The sequence below is a fragment of the Parasteatoda tepidariorum genome, chromosome 2 (genome assembly GCF_982258835.1).
Source record: "Parasteatoda tepidariorum strain Cologne lab strain chromosome 2, Ptep-v5.0, whole genome shotgun sequence".
NCBI lineage: Eukaryota > Metazoa > Arthropoda > Arachnida > Araneae > Theridiidae > Parasteatoda > Parasteatoda tepidariorum.
Genome location: NC_141756.1, coordinates 30,447,213 through 30,467,338, shown reverse-complemented (window position 1 = coordinate 30,467,338; position 20,126 = coordinate 30,447,213). Strand labels below are relative to the sequence as shown.

Genomic DNA, 20,126 nt, shown 5'->3' with positions numbered 1-20,126 from the left:
TCCATTGTAGGTGTCTTCTGGTATTTTAATGACAGCAAATGCTTTTCACCAATTAGTCCTGCTTCCTGAACAAGAAAATCTTGAAGAAAGGGTGGTCAAATGAGGTGGTAGACATTTGTAATTTAAACAATGAATTGCATTTTATTTTAATCCAGCAAATAAATTATCGTTGACACAAGCTAAAATAAAATTAGAATTCTTGTTGCCACAAAAATTCAAACTTTAGTTAAGATTCAAGCTCAGCAAATTTGATTCATCTTTACTTTAGGTAAGATAGAACAAAATACTTGAGTATTAAAAAAAGTTCTATATTCAAAGATTATTATTATTATCATTTTTTGTAGAAGGTGGGAAGGTTGAGTGTTGAGCAGGAACTTAAGAAAAATGTGTTAAAGTCTAAAATGTTAAAGTAAAAAGACTTCGGGAAATTTATTTATTTATTGAAGGAAAATAGTTACAAAACTGATGGCATATCAATGAGCAACCATGTAAAAGTTGCAACAGAAAATTTAACTGATATTTAAACTTGATGTAAATCGTTGGACAAAATGAAGGTTTGTCAAATAATCATCTATTTCAATAGATAATTCTGAGAATTTTTTTTCTTCGGTTTCTTGTAAAAATTATTTACGCGTCTATTTAGAAAATTTAAATATTAGGTGATCTAACCAAAAATGTAGCAGGCAACAACTGCGAGGTTAACCATTAAAAAAAAAAAAAAATTTCGGCACTTACAACTCGGAAATTAATTTTTTATTTGCAGTCCAGAGTAGCTATTTTTATGGGTTATAAGCAGCAGTTTTTACACACCAGGACTTTTTTTTATTTTTTATATATCATTTATTTCGCACATTTGAAGCAGTTAAGTGAAAAAAGCTATTTTAAATTCAATTAGGGAATCAATTTTTTTTTACATACTACATAATGTAAACAATTTATAGCACAGACTCAACTAAATTTACCATTCTTCCACTTTTGTAGCGGTGTCGGTCCATTTGCCCTCAAAAATGTCTGTTTTCGGGCAATTATAGCAAAATGTGACAAATGATAATTGCAGAGCAGTACTTGAATGAAGTGGAGAGGTTTTGAGTTTAGTTAGGACTTAAGTTTAAAAATATCTTTTACTAGTAGGAATATTCATCAATCTACTGTGTTTCAGGATTATACCAGTTCTCTAATTCTGAAATTCGAATCTCTTTGATTACTCTTTGAAAGACAATTTTTATTTTAATACATTTATTGTGCTTAGATTAGTAGCATAAATCGAAAAACTTTCGTACCAAATAAAACGCATGGTTATTCTGTATTTTCATAATGCTATTCTCATTACTGCTGTGAGATTGCAACTGCTATTCATCACTGTTAGGTCAAATTTAATCTATTGTTAGACAGCGTTCTTTTTTGCTTATTCTGAAAATGGCGCAAAACTTTAATATGAAAAGCCACAGTTTCATGAAAATGAAGAGCGTTCCGATTTCCTAACATTTTAAAAAAATTATAAAAATATGCAAAAATGAAGAAAAAAAAGCTGTCTAAAAAGTTGCATTTTTCGGGACATAAAAATTTTTAATAATTACGAATTATTCATTTATTTTGATAATTTTCATTAAGGCTGAAAAATCTCTACAAATTGGTGATTTTTAAAAAAGTGAAATAACTTTGTCCGTTATAAAGCCTTGTTAATTCTTTACAGCAAGTTTATGTATAGTTCAAAATTAAATCTTTGTCTGAGGTCTTATTATTATGTTGTATATTATTTTTATTTTCCTTGGCAAAAGAGTTTTGAAAATTACTGTTATTAAAATAAATAAAGCTCACATCTTTTGGTTAAAGAGCAGCTCTCTATGTAAGTTCTGTCTTTCTGAGGATTCCATGCAAGGGTTTTGAGGTTTCTTGGGAATGACAAGGCCATCTTCTGAGAATCGAACTGCGCCATTATTCGAACAAAGCCGAGAGTTTCTTTTTTCTGACTCTTCAGAATCCCCGTAATCTGGCTCTGGAATCATACCTGTTGTTAAAAAGAAATAGAAATATTAATTTCTGAACTCATTTTTAAAAAATGAAAACATAGACAAGAAATTATCATCATAATAATTCGCTATAATCATAATAATTCCATGTAAATTCGTATCACGCTCGCTCAGTTCATAGAGTCAGTTCATACGAAATTAAGATCTGGATCACTTGAATCGAATCACTGTTTTTTATTCGAACATCAATTACTCCAAACAGGTAGATTTTCTAGGAAGAAAGACGATTAAAAAAAATTACTTATCTCGGAATAAAATGGATATAAATTACAAACTCCATGAGTTATAAAATATTGACGAGTTTGACCGGGATAACCTGGTTGGTAGGGCGTTGGGCCCACGTCCAAGTGGTCGTGAGTTCAATCTCCGCCGGCCGGTATAGTAAATGGTAACTGGTGCACATTAAATCTGTCGGAACACAAAGTCCTCCAAGTTCCCATAACAAATCAATACCTCGGGATACTGAATTGGAGATTTTTTTAACCATCATTGAACTGCCGGTTCAAATCCGCGGATTTGTAATTTTGAATCCAATCCAGATGACAAGGGAACTCCTGGATCAATTATTGGGAGAAATTTGCCTTTGTGGGGAACTTTTTGATGGAACTAACCCGCATTTGCGTTACATGGTGAGGAATCTCCCACGGTTAGCTTGGCGGCATAGGAACTCTAAGCCATTATCCGTCTACCACTGAGGTTATTTCACGTCAGCACTGTGGGTCCGTACAAGCTGGATGCGGAATTCGTATCGACCAGCCATCGCTTTGATTCGAACCTGTTCACCGCATTGGAAGGAGAACGGTCTATCCTCTGAGCCGTCGCGGCTCTGAATTGGAGATTGATCGTTCTCTGGTTCAGGTGAAAATTTCGATCTGTGGATGTATGAATGGGTCCTTCCTTTAAAACGAGCTGTAGCGTCTGCGTGGCTGAAGTTGATTCTTGGACATAGATGGCGCCACTGAAAATCAACAAATGCACACACCGTCTTAAATTCGCTTGATTTCACCAAGCGGGCCTTCCGGTATTTGGCAAGAGGATTAGAAACATGTTGCCAAGTATTATTCATTTCACGAGTTCATTTAGAAAGAAAGTACAATAGATTTAAAACTAGAGAGGATAAAAATTCACACATGCGCAATTCACATAACTTTTAACATATATCAGTAAAATGCTTGTAAAAAAATATGCTTACATTATATGAAATATGCTATCATTGAATAATATTTAAGCAATAAAGAAAAACAAAACGCCACTGAAATATGTCGAATTATCAGTGAAGGCGGGGCAATACAGAACAACAAATGTGGTAATGTATTAAGTTTGAAATCCAATAAAAGTCGGCACTTTAGTTAATGTCGATGATTTCAAAATCGCTCTTTTGTGTGTCCAATATATTTGATAAATACTATCACTTTATACTAACAAATGTTGACATTCTGGTGAATGTTGGTTTTAAAAAATACTATTTCTCACTTACAACATTACTATTCTGGGGATGGGTAATGTTGACTTTTATCGGTATAAAATGAGAAATATTTATATAAGTAGCATATTTAACACTAATCATTCGCGTGTACTGAATGTCGATGATCTTCTTCGGTTTTACTTAAAAATAATGAAATTCAAAAAAAATTATTGGGCATAAACTAAAACTGACGATGTGACTGTTGATAATCACCAATATTAGTTTTTTATATTTAAACATTTGCAAAATAAGAAAACGAACTACCCTGAATAACTTTTGATTAACTAACTGATCAGATCTTCCCGTTCTAGGACTCATTTTTAATGGTTTAAGGGGTTGACCTCAAATATGTTTATTAATTTCAGCAAACGATTTATTAAGTTACCAAATCAGGCACACACACGTAGTTTCTCTGAATAAAGATACCCTTTTTTCCACGGATTCCGATTTTTGACCCCAAAAATATAGGAGGTAGCCGCAAACCTTTTTTTTGACGGATAAGGATTTCTGACTACCAAACTGTAAGGGGTAACCGCAATGTTAATTTTGCTTTTTGCCATATCTCGAGAATTTATAAGCGAAATAAAAAAAAAAAATATTTGCGCACAATTACAAAATTTGTTTATTTAAAGATAAACCCAGGCAAAAATAACTTTTAGTAAATATTTATTATTTTCTTTAACGATAGTCAAAAAATTTTGAATTGTATAGTATATAATTTTTAAATCATTTAAAGAATGCAATTTTACAAGGCAAAATAAAAAGGTTGAGCGAAATCGGCCGAATAGTTCCTGAGAAATTAAATTTTAAAAATATTACTTTTTTAAGGCAAGTTTTTGCAACAACATTCGTTCTTTTTTCACTGGATTTTTTTTTCTTCAAATACTAAGTAAAATAAACATCGAAATTCATTTGCTTTGATTTTGTTTGATATAACGAGCTATCGGCAATAAGTTAAAACAAATAGTTTTGATTTCATTAATTTATCTATTACATTGGCTTTATTTCATACTAGCCGCCTAAGGCGGCCAGTTGTCCGCCACGCTAAAAGTTTTCACAAATAAAGTTTTTTAAAACATATCAGGAAAGCGATTATCATATCAAAGCGAAGCGTTCTATTTACGTATCGAATATGTTGCCACATTTTTAATACAAAAGTTAAAACTTTTCTCCACTTTGATAAATGTAAACTAATGCGAACCTTACAATTAAATTATTAATTCCTTCGTATATTATTGGTTTAAGTTGTCGAAAATTAATATTTCAATTGAAAGGTTCGTATTAGCATACATTTATAAGAGTGGAGAAAAGTATATGCATTTTTTAATAGTTTTTTTTAATATGACTCTTTGAAGACGAAAAAGCATAGATTTTCTTACAAAATGACTGATAACTAAAAAACAAATCCAAATTTTTGAAAAAGAAAAAAAAATACTTCTTCATTATGTCAAAACACAGTTATGTGCCGAGTTTCGTGCCTGGGCGAGGCTTCTGGGGCGATATATTGTGATTACAGACAGACATACAAACAAACACACACACAGCCGCGTTTATTATTATGTATAGATATTGACTAAATAATATTATTTTAAATTGGTAACTTGTTGAAAGAATACATTATTGAGTAAGTGTGACAATAAAATTTCGGAATCAAACTTACACTTAAAATTTAAACAACTATTGAGGATTGCATTGTTTGAATTTCGTTTTTTCCCCCTTTTTGTTGTTGTTGTTGTTGTTCGAATTCAACCATAGAACTTATTTGTCCATGGAATTGGAAACTATTTTTACCAAAGAAAGCATTAAATATTCTATTTCTATTCCGCATTTCATTTGCGTAACACCAAATTATTCCACTAATCGAAAACAAATTCAATTTACATATATCGGTTGGAAGTAGGCATAATTTGTCTACTGAAAGAACTCCCCTCGCCACGAAGTCTAAGGTCGTCTGCTGCTATGGAAACAAGAAATAGCATATTAAGAGGGAGTTTCTTCCTCTCTCCGACCCAAGCCTAAGCCTGTCTTAACCCAACAACCCTACTTGAAATGGTTAAAACTCCTAACCATAGTCACCGCCGCTACTCCAAACGAATGGCTAGGGTAGTTCTTTACATAGACAAACTATATTTTCGCATGTGTGCGTTTATTTTCAGTCTAAATTTGCAATTTCATCATTAGGTAAATTCTTAAAAATATATAATTTCAAGACAACCATGTAAACGAAACCTAATATATATAAGAATGATAAGTTTCTCTCACACACCCTCTTTCCCCTCACATCAAATGTTATCGAGTAATCCAAATATTAGATAAGAACTTATCTTTTTCGATCCACCCCGTCAGTGAAATAAGGGGAGCACAATAAAAACTTAAGTAAAGGCAGTGACAGATAAATCACAGAAAATAACAATCTGAGCTGCTCCCGATTAGAAACACAAACAGATAGCAGAACTTCACTGTTTATACACAGTCAACTTCCCTCTTTTTTTGATTTGTTTCTTAAGAATATTACATTGGACAGATTTCTTGAGAAAGGAAACAGCATTACTTCCTTTCCAACGGTTTTAGTGAAGAAATCGCATTATCACCATATATATTTGTTTTTCAAAGGAAATTTAAATAATAAAATAAAATGAAAATTTCGTTATCCAGTACACAAAAATTTAATTTTGATGGACGTAAAACGAAAAATGTAGGGCGCATCACTTTTGAGGGACGTGGGGAGGGGTTTTTGGTGATAATAGTAGTTCATAACCAAAATGCCGAATTATACGCTTAAGGAGTTTTTCTCCTTTTTAATTGATTTGAAAAACTGATATTTTTTAAAATCATATTTTAAAATTTTCGTTTATTTTTTTGGTTTGTTTATCTCGGCGGGTTGCATAAGCGCACTTAATTGGAAAGTTGTCGAATTTTCGACTAACGACTAATTCCCTGAGCGATAAATTCTACTTATAACGTTCAGGAAAAGATTGCAACTCACACTGTCTTCCGGTACTAAGCTGAAGAAATAAATATACTAGTTAGTCGAACATTGGTCTAAATTTCGATTATAAGATTCTCCCACAATCACGATAGCAAGGTAATAAAAACACAGTTAATACTAGCGGTAGAGACTGCTAATTAATGCATTTCACATTTATGCTAAATTTTATACCCTTAAAATTATAATCAATCAAGTAAACCATACGATTCCCGTAATACAAGCTCCTCTAAAAAAAAAAAAAAAAATAAATAATAATAAAAAAAAAAAAAACAGGAACAGCGAAAGGAGTCTGCATCGTAAAAATTATAACAAAAGAAAAATCATAAGTTATAATTTTGTATAAATCATGATTTCTAAGAATTATTGAATTAAATATTTAAAACTAGAAAGACAGAAATTTAGTATATACCTATATTGCTCAAAAGCAGTCAAAATGACTGGATAGTAAAAGGATAAATAAATGTGTAAAGAAATTTGTTTAAAATTAATTTTTTACATTATTTACAGTTATATAACAAGTTATTAGTAAACATTAACAATAAAAAAAATATATGTTGTACAAAATTCTAAGAAATTGTGTCATTATATACATCATTGTTTTTCTAATTGAAATTAAAAGCAGTCAATCTAGTGTTAACTCCTTCAAAAATCTTCAATGTTTACTCTATCATTTAAGAAAAGAAAATCTGAAACTCCAGCTGTTATTTTGCATATCACTTTAAGAAATAACATGTTATTTTCAAAAACAAATACGATGCTGTAACGGATCCAAAATATCTGTTACATAAAATATTAGTGATCTCTAGCATCCATTCCAAAGAGGGAGGAAGATTCAATTACCAGACTCCCTCAGGAGTAAAAGGTCCCCTTTATTACATCTCATGGGCAGGAGGAGGAAGTAATTACCTCCAGAAAGTCGTATGGTAGAGGGAGGTCAAAATTAAGACATTCCACTAGATTTTTCATAAAAAGAAGTTTGTTGGTTTCACGATAACAGGTGGAATCTAAAATACGTGAACTTGGGTCAAGGTCTTCCTTGCCTGAAGATTCATTGAATTCTGGTGAGAATTCACGAAAACTTTTTCACATATCTCCCCGAGTCGACGATCGTTTAATGATTTCATTTACGCTATGGGAGAAATTCCAAAGAAGTTTTCCTCTAATGAATATGTTTACGATTTCAAATGATTAAATTAAACATTTTTGTTGGAACATTATTATTATTTTGAAATGAAACGTTAAAGTGAAGTGGAATGTACATTCTAGGAAAAAACAGGAAAACAAAAAAACAAAATTTAAATGACAGTCGACGTGTTTCAAGCGCATCAAAAATAGACTCCCATTTTTAAGACTTGACAGACGTGGATGCAACAAAACAAAAATATTTCATTTTTGTTCAAAATATAATAATCTGAAATAATCAACCTTCTTTCGAAGGAACCTAAACTTTATAAATAAAGTTTACGATAATTGTGAACGTTATCACCTACAAATGACTATATTAAAAATATTTAATTACAGAAACGAAGAGTTTTCATCGTTTTATAATTAATAATCTTAAATATAGGTTTATGTCTGACAGTTAAATTTAGTTCTTTTGTTAAGTCTAGTCTAGATATTTGTTTCTTATGTATTTGCATAAACTGAAAATCATTAAAGTAAGCCGAATTATGGTTTTCTTCGAAATGAAAACTTAAAAAGAACTGCTATTAACGTTGAAAATGGTTATTTTTGTAAGATATTTCCTTATAAAAGAATTTAGTTATTTTGATTTGAAAAACGCGATAGAAAATACCAATGCAATATTTAATAAATGCTTATTTTTTCATAGTTTGTTCAATACATTGTTATTAGAAATATTAAAAAATGCCATTTCTATTTCATTGGCATTTTACGTGAAATAATTTCATGAAGACAACCGTGAGATTAAATAAGTTATGATTTATTAGTTGGATCTAAATATAATCAGAGGTTTCAAGACTCATCACTGGTTTTTAAAAAGTACTAACTCGTGGAACTATTTTAACTCTCTCACAGAACACCATTTAGGAACCGCTGCCCTAAACGATATCATGGTTTACTACGCCTCCAAGGATCCAAAACTTAACATCAGGAGTTTCTTTACTAGCTAGGGGCCCCAAATTCACTTCTTCACTAAATCCAAAGGTAAAAGACCCAATCAGCAGTAACGTCGTTTACCAGGAAGTGGGCTATTTCCTTCCAACTATAGGAATTTTAGAGAAATTATACATTATCCAATGTTTTGGGGGATCATTTTAAGCATTTTTCAAGGCATTTTGATCTCGCATGCCTCCTGGCAATTTTAATGATTCATTTATTTGGCCACTTCTGTGAAAGTTTGAAATAACAAATATGACAGCTAGTTTATGATATCAACATACCTGAGGTTTGAAATGCGCACAAATTTTCGTTTCAGTACTAGACAGCAAAGCTCCTAAGTTAGGCACTTCATTGTAGTTTTTAACACACCAATTTCATAACACTAATTGCAATTAAAAAGTTCAATTTTACAATAAACATCAGTTATTGTGTTTCTTTTCATTAAAATTTTTAAAGATTCACAGAATAAGTTTTAAGTACAATAATTGTAACAAAATACGGTGAGCCAAGTACCAGGTATGTCAGGGACGCAACAGCGTATAGGATGGGTGATGTTAGCGGGACGCAGTTCGAGAACCCTTGCTCCAGAAGACAACTTTCAATCTATTATTATTTTTTTTAATTTATTCAAAAAATCTATCCCATTTTTATGTTTAACCTTCGTGAATTACATCAGTGATTAATAAACAAATAAATACATTTTTTAAATATTTATATCTGAAACAAAATAACGATTGTTTGCATTCTAGATATAATAGATTATAAAATAATATTTTAGATATGAAATAAATCTGAGTTTTTTTCCACGAATGTGTAAGTTTTAGAAACTTGGAACTTTTGAGGGGTCTAAACCTCCTTATGAGAATTTATAGCAGGAGCTTTATCTTCCTCAAGGAGTCAAAGACGGCGAACACAGTAAATCGCAAGCGATTAATATTTTTTATAATTCCTAAACTTTCCAGTTCAGGGGTCCCCAAATGCCCTACCGTTCCATGGAATAAGTGAATAGATTCCAAGAGTTCGAACTTTTTTTTTTTTTTTTGAAACCTATAGTTAGACTTAAATCCAAACAATAATCCATTATTTACTTAATATTTTTGTTGCCTTTACAAACTTTAAAGGAAAATGTCAAAAAAAAAAAGGAAAAGAAATAGTACATTTAAAAAAAATTCATTATTTTTCAAATAACAATGCATTGAATAAACTATGTAAAGGACATGCTTTTATAAAAATATTGTATTTTTACATCCATACGCGCTTTTCAAACCAAAATAAATTTACTAGATTGTTAATATGTTTATCCCTACTTGCAATGCTACGTTATACTAGCTGTTTTTAACGTCTATCATTTAGGGTTCTTTTTAGTTTTAATTTCAACGAAAATCATAATTCGGCATTCATTTCTTTTCAGATAATCAATATACACCAAAAACAAATTCTTACCAAAATTAGATTCAGCTGCAGGTCTGAATTCAACTGACGGATATAAAGCATAATTTAAAATTATTAACGACAAAGCGATGAAAAAATGCTTTATTTTGAAAATATTTAAAAAGGAAAGAATGGTAATCTTTTATAGGTTAATACATTCAAAATTGTCTTTATATACTTGTTATAAAGTTATGGTTCCGTCGAAGAATCTTGATCATTTAGGGTTCCATAACCGAAAAAAATTGAAAACTGTTGTTTTAGTTGATGCTTCTTTTCTTTTTACATCAGATTAGCATGAGTTAATTTTAAAATTACTCTATCCCCCTGTGGCAGAACTTTTTGGAGCTTTCTGCGACAATTCTCTTTAGTACTAATACCTTTCCGAGAGACATTTTTAATAGTTGCAAATTTATATATGTTACTAATTTAAAGTAAAAGAAGCGTTTTCTGTTAAAAAGCCTTTATGTATAGACCAGAACAGTATATATTTTTTTAAATTATAAATATAAGAATTTTTAAAAAAAATCTAAATATATGAGAATACATGTTCTAATAAGATTGGCGATATTCTCCTGTTCTAAAAAATATTTGTTTGGTTAACCTTTTTTAAATTTTTGCTATTTGGAAATTACTTTTTTTAACATCAATCTGAAATTGTAGCTAAAGCCAATCATTGCGGAATTTTTTTTATTCTCAAAAGAAAGTAGCAAAAAAGAAAAAAAAATCACGAGCGTTTTTTTCCACCTCCGATATGTGAGAAAGGTATTTTTTTGAATACAATTCTGCGGAAAGGGGAAAGTTCAGTAGAAAAAAAATATTTCGAAAAATTCTACAGATAAATAAGCCCAAACTTCTTAGCTTCCCAAATAAAAAAATCTTTCTGCAAGAACTCTGTAATGTTCTGCGACAAAGTCGCCGTGTCGCCACAATTTTGCCACGGGGCGCTATCCTAATAATCGAATGTAACCATATTTTCAGAAATTTCTAGAATTTTCTAAGAAAAGGTAACTATTTTAGAATAAAATATAAACACGATACTCACAAGGTGGCTCAGAATAAGCTCTGTACCTGTCCGATCGGAAATCCATCGATTCTTTTCGTAAAACTCGGTGAAGTAGGGAAAGTAAAATTAAATATCGAGGTCAAAAAATAGGCAGACGGGGTTGAGACCTTATAAGAAGACGATGCAACTTAATAATAATCACCTGCGGCGATATTTCTATAATCAGATGAAACACTTCATTTTTCTTCAAAACGAAGTGTTCAGGGTTCGCTTATGATAAGGTAAGAGTGGATGGAACTTTTTTTTTAGACGTCAAAAAACCTCGACGATAAATAGATTGATAAAAATAATGACAAAACGTTGATAACATAGCTCACCATATGTGCAGGTTTCCTGCAGCCCATTGTTCCTGTGTTAGGGTAGCTAATTTTGTTTTCATACAAGTTAGGGCGGCTAATTTATACAAATACACTGATGAATAATAAAGAAAAATAAATTTAAAAAAAAAAACTTCAGCTTACAAAAATAAGCCGATAATTAAAAATATATTAATTAGGTCCGATAATTAATTAATTTGAAATCATAATTAATAAGATTAATCTTCGTAATTTTTATGAAATTTTATTAAGTAGTTAAAATACACGAACTAAAGCTTATAAAGCTCAATTACAAGAAAATAAACATTATGAAGTAATTACATGGAGTAAGCACGAACATATTTTACACTGATAATATGCATGTATTTTACTTGAAACATATGTAAAATTAAAAAAAAGTATAAATTTTTTTTAAAAATTATGCATAAATTTTTTTACACATCTCCTTTTTTCAATCAAAAGGAACGATTTATGCCATAAAAACATTTATAATAAGTCTAGAAGGGATAGAAAATTTTGCGAATGAGATTGAAAAAAAAATATTTTACTTTTAGAGTAGAAGCATTTCTTTAAACCAAATAACCATTACCGTTTTTTCTGGGGTTCGTTGTGTTACTATTTTTTCTAATATATTTAAAAACTTTTAATTTGAAAGGTATTTCAAAAATTACTAAATATAGTTAAATATTAGTGAAAAATATACAATACATCAAAAAAAAATTCTGATACTCCCAATATACATAATATATATTAACATACCTCTTTTAAACTTAAAGAGCGATAATAAATTAGAACCTCTAATATCATTTGTACATTAAATTCGATCAAATGATAAATACAAACTCTCCGTATGCTGCATTACTTTCACTTAAAAGCTAAGAAGTTTGTTCTTTTTATAAACACTATAAAACATGGGGTAGCTGGCTCGATTCCCACCGTAATTCCGTGTGTATCCGTTTATCTATCTTTTTAATATGAGCTATTTATTTTTCAATTCAAGAAGGGCTTAAAAGCCATTTTTTTTTGTATTCAGCACATATGACTGCAGATTTATATAGTAGTAAATTTATTTACGTCGCACTAGGGCTGCACAAAGTGCGCTGTTGGCGACGGGTCTGGGAAACAACCCTGGGTATGACCCGAAGACAATCTTCTGAAGAGGGGAAGGCTCCTTGGTAGCCCGACGTCCGTAGGGCGAAGTCTAGCACTTTACAGTAGAATAGTTAGTTTACCGAGGATTGATACCGCAGGTAGATCAGAGTGTTCACCCACCCGCTCACTGATTGCTGCCAGTGACGCTTGACTTCGTTGTTCTAAGTGTCTTTAAGATCAGTCCACTGTGGGACGCAGATTGATGGTACGTTTACGAATACCTTCCTTGTAGACCGAGGTGGCCAATAGACTTAGGTTCCGAATTTAGGATTCATGTTCGTAAGCAATAATCATAATAAAAAAGAAATTTTAAAAAATATATTGTTGTTAGGTATATAAATTGTTAAAAATATATTGTTGTTAGGTATATAAATTGTTAAAAATATATTGTTATTAGCTAAGGAACAATACGCGTTGTAAATGATTAGACTGTCAAATTTTAAGGAATATTGTAACGATAATGTTAATTATTCTTGATGTAATAATTATTTTTCTGTATGTTGCAAGAAATACAAAACATTTTAAAATTGGAATTTGAGAAGATGTTGTTGTTGTTGTTCATTTACGTCGCACTAGAGCTGCACAATGGGCTATTGGCGACGGTCTGGGAAACATCTCGGAGGATGATCCGAAGACATGCCATCACAATTTTGATCCTCTGCGGAGGGGATGGCACCCCCGCTTCGGTAGCCCGACGACCTGCGCGAAGTCGAGCACTTTACGGTAGCACAGTTTAACGAGGATCAATACCGCACACCCTCGGCCCCTACGCAGACTGATCCAAGTGGTCACCCACCCGCACACTGACCGTAGCCAGTGATGCTTGACTTCGGTGATCTGCTGGGAACCGTGTCTTAACGATCAGTCCACTGCGGGACTGAATTTGAGAAGAAAAAAATATAGTTATAAACTATATTTTTTAAAGTGGACAAAAAATGAGAAATTAAGTTTATTTTTTCCAGATCAAAAACTGAAAAAGCATGTCTCCTAATTTTTTAAAAATAAGTGGAGGGATATTTTGGTGGTGATATAAATTCATTACGAAAGTCATGCCCCCTTCCCCCCTATCATATTTCATTTTACGTCTGCCAAAAAATAAAGCCATTTTCTTATAAGCTTACTTGAAAAACTAATTTTTCAAAATTTTTATATGTTAGTATGTTAGTTTATGTCATAAAGTGAGCAAAATTATGAGTACAAAAATAAAGAGATAATTTTTGCTTGCAGCAACTAGGAAACGATTGTATAGCTTGTATTGACATAAGGTACAAATCTCCAATTGAATAAAGAATACTCTAACTAGTAGGAAAATTGTCGAAATTTCGGTTTGACGATCAATTCTATTCGGTTAACAAAATTACTAAAAAATCTACCAGTAGAAGCAAAAATTGAAACTTTTATTGTTATCAGGTACAAGACTCCAGATGAGATTTAAGTACTCTAGCTAGTCGGAAGAAGACGCAATTTCTTTCAAAATTTCCACCCTCCCAAACAGAAAACGAATTGACTAACACCAAGTAAAAATTAAGAATAAAACTATAGAAACGCGAATTAATAAGAGGCTTAAAATAGTAAGGAATTACAAAATGTAACGATTGTATCGAACCTGTACAGAATGTAAAATGGTGGCAAAAAAAAAAAAAAATAATAATCGTAAGGAATAAATTTAAATAAAACCTCTGCTCGCACACAAGTAAAAAACGTGTGTGCAAGAGTTTAACTGTGAAACAATAACATAAATACCATCCGCGTATGCATATTAAAATTTGTATATAGATTATGGTTCTCCTAATTTACCGAAGTTTCAGCAAATTAAAGTTTTGAATTCCTCAAAGTCTCGGATCATATTGAATCGGATGTATTGAATTTCGATAACCAAAGAGCACTGGAAACTAGAATTAAAATACCATCCGTTAATGTAAATAGAAGTTAAGGGTTTCACTTTCTGAAGTTTTAGTGACTTCTGTTCCACAAATTCTCGGAAACGTAAAGTATCGGAGGTATTGAATTTCGACAACCAAACATTACTGGAAACTAAAACTAAAATACCATCCGCTTTTGTAAATAGAAGTTAAGGGTTTCAATTACCGAAGGTTTCGTGAAATAAAGATTTCTGTTCCTCAAAGTCTTTGGACATATTGAATAAGATTAATTGCAAATTGAAAGTCAAACATTACTAGAAACTAGAACTAAAATACCATCCGTTTATGTAAATTGAAGTTAAGGGTTTCAATTACCGAAGGTTTCGTGAAATAAGGATTTCTGTTCCTCAAAGTCTTTGGACATATTGAATAAGATTAATTGCATTTTGAAAGTCAAACATTACTAGAAACTAGAACTAAAATACCATCCGTTTATGTAAATAGAAGTTGAGAGTTTCACTTACCGAAGTTTTTGTGAATTAAAGAGTTCTGTTCCTCAAAGTCTTTGAACGAATTGAATCGGATGTATTGCATTTCGATAACCAAACAAGACACTATAGTTTTTCAACACAAGACGAGTGCAGCACGACACGAGGATTGATCTTGAAGAGATGCATGCAGGTGCTTTGTGCGAAATGAATTTCGAAACGTGAGATAAAAGACCGACAAGAAATATGGATCAAGAACATTTCCCCCTTCCCCCGCTTCTTCAGGTAAATATGTTTGACCAAGACGTTTCCATTTCATGGTCAGATCCATCTCCAGATATCCAACACAAACAAATGAAGGAGAAGAAAAAAGACTCATTCACACATGTTTGTCACAATCTTGAGTCCGCCAATAAACCTTGTTTAAATATTAAAGTGATGCTTTAGAAAAACACTAAATATAAGTTTCGATTACCTTATCGACGCATATTAAAAATGTTCTGCAAACATACGTTGAACTACGTTACCTTGATTTTTGTTCTGCTGACTAAGTATCCTTGTTTTTATGACTGTGACCTTTGAAATCGTTTACAAGACAGTGGTCCGAGGGCCACAAAACATTTGACACACTCGAAGCAAGCATACGTTAATTGTGGACCTGGATGGTTTGAAAGATATATCTAGAACCAACAGAAATATTTTGTACTTAAAATTTTTTGTTATGGATAAACTCTTAAAATTGGATAAAAAGAACAGTGGATACCCCCAACTAATGTAATTAAGTTCTATATAATATCATTGAGTTAATTATATGTTATTAATAAATTTACTTCTTTGTTAACTCAATTTATATTTTTACCAATGTGCAAATTCAATTCGGGCAAATCCGTGGCTAAAAATCTGGGTAAATCAAGCAAATCAAGTTTCTCTTTTTTTTAAAAAAATAAATGTTAATTTTCTAATATCATTAAAATTGTATAATAAAACATCAACCTTATTAATTATAAACTTCAAATTCTCCAGTATAATATTATTACCTAGCGAACATTCATTTTAGAGCCAATCCAAGGTAATCAACAAATCAAACGCGCTTCACTACTGCTGTAAGAACGAGCCATATAAGATCCCTCTATTAACGCTTCTGTTTTTATATTTTGTAATTTGGCAAACGTATTACAAAAATATTTTAAATTATTCTTGAAAGAATCCAGAAAGTGCAAGTTCTTTTGAAATCGCTACTCGTTTTAGATAATGTTTTGTTATTTATTCTGTATTTTTCTTAGATTTTATTTTCTGTTTTTTTGCCTGATATGTTTTATTTTATATATTTTTTACTTAATGTGTTATAGTTTCTTTCCAATTTTTTGGGTGATTCTCACACTATTGTGTTGACATATTTTGCTTTGGCTATATTAATAGAATGTTAGAAAGCACACCTTTTTGCGGATATAACCGTGTGAGCTGATAACGAGGTTATATCATTTCATTATTTTGTTTGCCGGCTATTTAATATTTTTTTAAATAAAATTTGCTTAAAAATATTTGATTGAAGGGAGAGTCTACTTAAATAATAGGCCAAATGTTACACCGGAAAATACAGTATGTAAAATTTCAAAAACCATAGATATCAATGTTAACAAACAATAAATCAGTATATAGAAATTTTTCTAAAACTTGAAAGCTAATTTCAATAAATTTCTAATATGAAATGTGTATTATTACGACATTACTTGATACAGCAAAGAATAAATATCGGCAACAAAACAGAAATCAGTATTTTGTAAATTTCCTAAAATTCGGTAACCAGTTTCAAAATATTTATTTTAAGAAATGAGTATTAATGCTGAATATTTTTTGTTGATACAATAAAGAATAATAAATACAGTAAAAAACCAACAATTAGCTTATTGTAAAAATTTAAAAATATTTCCAGTAGTAAATGTATAGTAGTGTGGAAATAGTACCTAGATACAGTAATTATTAGTGTTTATTTGAAACAGTAAAGAATGGGTAACAAAAAAAATAAATTCAGCAGAGAACAAAACAAACAGTTTGATATACAAGCAGTTTGTAAAAATAATTTTTTTAAAAATTATTTTTAGTAATAAATATGAAGTAGAAGTAAATGTGTAGTAGCACAGAAATAGTACCTTGGTATAGTATAGAATACAAAATGTCAACAAAACAAGACACTTACCGATAATTTCTAAATTTGAATTTCAACGTATTTCTGGTAGGGTAATAATGTTGAAATAACAGTGCTTGATACAGTAAAAATTTTTTTTAAAAAATGTCAACATAACCAACAGTTATCAGTGTATTTTAAAAAATTGGAAACTAAATTCACGATTGTCTTTTAGGAAATGTATATTAAAGTCGAAATATCAATACCGTACAATAAAGAACAGAAAAACATCAACAAAACTTAATAATTTTCAATAATTTGAAAATTAATTCCAATATATTTCTTGCGGAAAATGTGTACTAAAGAAAAATAGTACTTGATACAAGTGGAAATCAAAAGCACCAACAAAGTAAGTAAACTCACCGAAGTTATATTTTGAAGTTTGTTGTCTGGCTAGCCGGTGAAAAATAACTAAAAAAAAAACAATAAATAAAGAAGATGGGGAGAGGTTTTTTTTTGTTGTTTCGGGTCAGTAAATATGGCAAGATGCTGGTTTTAAAAACAATAGGATGTAACAAATGAAAGGGTGGTGAGAGGAGGGGTAAGTGAAACCCAAAGATGAGAGGATGTCCCACGTTTCGCTTCACTATACGTCACATCCGTCTTATGAATAAAAAAATCGAACGCGCCGCGATATTTACCTTCGAATGATGAATAACACGCAAAAAGGAAAAGAAAATGCGTAGATATTGGATGATGAATTTATGAAATGTCACTAAGTAATAATTTATTCCTCTTAATTGTATCACGTGTTGTAACATCGTGAAAGATTTCACCTTGTGACTTAATGCCAATTAGAATAGCTTGATTTTGGCGAACTTGAAAAAAATATGGCTTGTTTTCCTGTTCCTGGTTCAAAATTGTTGTTGAATGAAGTAAGTTAGCTGAAATAGTTAACACAGTGATTCACAAAGTGATCAATATCGACCCCCAGGGTTCGACGACAACCTCCAAGGGGTCCATGTCAAGTGCAAAAAAAATTGGATGTCAACTATAGTGGATCTCATATGAGCAGGTCGTGACTTTTAATTTTGGCATTTCATGAATGTAATAATCAACATACACTGATAGTACCTTTTTTACGTACATTATACTACGTTATAATACAAAGACATATATCTATCTACATTCTACATAATTTATAAAAGTAGCTATGAAGTAAAAATTTTATTAAAATTTAAGTTATTAGGATTATTTTTTGATATATGAAACTGAATTATTATAAACTAGCAGTTGCCTGCAGCTCTGCCGCGTATGTTTTTATTTTCTCTGCGTGTAAGTTATGTAACAAAAAAGTATTTTTCCGCGGTAAATTGTAGCCTAACCTGTGTCAACTCTTTAGCTAGCTAGACTTCCAACTTTATCTGCGCACAAGATCACGAAGATTTGCTGCATAGTTTTTACGCGAAAACGCAGTAAACAGACCGACAATACGCTACTACGGTTTTGTATACAAACTTATTTCCCCAATTGTAATATTAGTAGCCGAGTACGGGTTTTATAGTGGAATTATTCTATTCCATTTACATATTAATTAAATTAGTTTGAATTTAATTAATAAATGTATAAAATTAACAAGTGTTTTTTTTTCACACTACACTTCACTACAGTTAGAAATTTAAATCTTTCACAGTGAGTAACACTATACCAGCTATCAGAAATGCATTTGAAGTTGATGAATTTACAAAAAATCAATATCAGGAAAGCAGGGGGTCTATCCAAAACGAAAAAACTTGACAAGGGGTCTGCGAGACAAAGAAGTTCAGGAACCACTGAGTTAACATAAGAACGCTCACTCTGAATATTGATAAGAAAATAAAAGGAAGTAATATTAAAAATAAAAAAAATACAATTTTAAAGTAAAAATAATAATTTACGGTTAATCCGAATTTGATAATCAATTCAAATGGTTAAAAGATCTATTATGCTAATTTAAATAAGTACCACGAGGTTTAATTTTCATTGTTATTTCGCTACCATTCGCTACATCGTGGGTGACAGGACTTCCTGGTTAGCATATGCTTTCAAAGATTCGTCGCCAAGGAAAATAAAAAAGCCACAGTTTAAGTGCCTTACACTCGAAGTAAAGCGATAATTTTAAACTATATATATCGTCTTGCCGTGAAGAATTATTTTGGTATTAGAACGGACAAATAACTTATATATTTTAAAAGTTATGGTTGGTAGGACTTCGTGATCGTGAAAACGCGAGTTCGAATCCTGCCAGTCGAAGAATCCATCCGAATGTATTTAAATGGAGACTAATGCACGTTAAATCTGTCAAGGTCACAAATTCCCCCAAGTTATTATAAATAATCAATACCTCTGAGGGGTACTGAATAGGAGATTGATCGGGTCCTACCTGTAAAACGGGCTGTGACCTATGTGTGGCTGAAGTTGTATTCTTGGCCATAAATGGCGCTACTGAAAAAACAAGAAACGCACAATCTGCCTTAAAAGTTCGCTTGATTTCAAGCAGGTTTGCTGGTATTGGCAAGTAGCGTAAGTAACAATAAGAAAAGTTATTAAACTTTTATCAAAAATCGCAACATTTTCCCGCCTGGGTGAAAATTATTAAAATCACGGCCTGATTTTAAGTTTTTGCAAACTTTTTATGAACCCAGACAATACAGCATTGGAGTAAGTTTTTAAATATTAAAAAAGTTCGACCATACACGCCTTAAAGGCATAGTGCATAGATAAGCATAAGATAAATCCATGTTTACGTTGGTGGGATTACGTTTGTCAATGGAAAGCACTCCAAAACTGTCAGTTATGTCAATGACGCGCCTATAACATATATTTAATTCCAATACAAGTTATTAATATTTTTAGAAGTAAATTTAAAAATAAAAGTCTTAAAAATAACTCACTTAAAACCGATAAATCCGGAAAGATCTTGTGAATGGGGGAAGAGGAGTTTTTCCGTCTTAAATGCCTCTCAAAACAGTATTTCTTTTTTTTTTTCATCACTTTGTGAACTTCACACACTTCCTTATGAAGAAACTCGGTAAGAGTAACGC

The 20,126-nt window shown here is 31.2% G+C and overlaps 1 protein-coding gene across 6 annotated transcripts in view; it reads right to left on the bottom strand.

Moving 5' to 3' along the window:
- LOC107443771 (protein FAM107B) overlaps nucleotides 1-20,126 on the bottom strand; it is a 196,674-nt gene that overhangs the window by 6,744 nt on the left and 169,804 nt on the right. For 3 of the 6 annotated variants that reach the window (XM_043045647.3, XM_043045645.3, XM_043045649.3), the window contains one exon: nucleotides 1,819-2,008. In XM_043045647.3, coding sequence (XP_042901581.1) covers nucleotides 1,819-2,008 — 190 coding nt within the window. Of the gene's footprint in view, nucleotides 1-1,818; nucleotides 2,009-11,078; nucleotides 11,259-14,954; nucleotides 15,322-19,976; nucleotides 20,089-20,126 lie in introns of those variants that run through there. The other 3 variants (XM_087157121.1, XM_043045648.3, XM_043045650.3) reach the window with 3 other exon arrangements.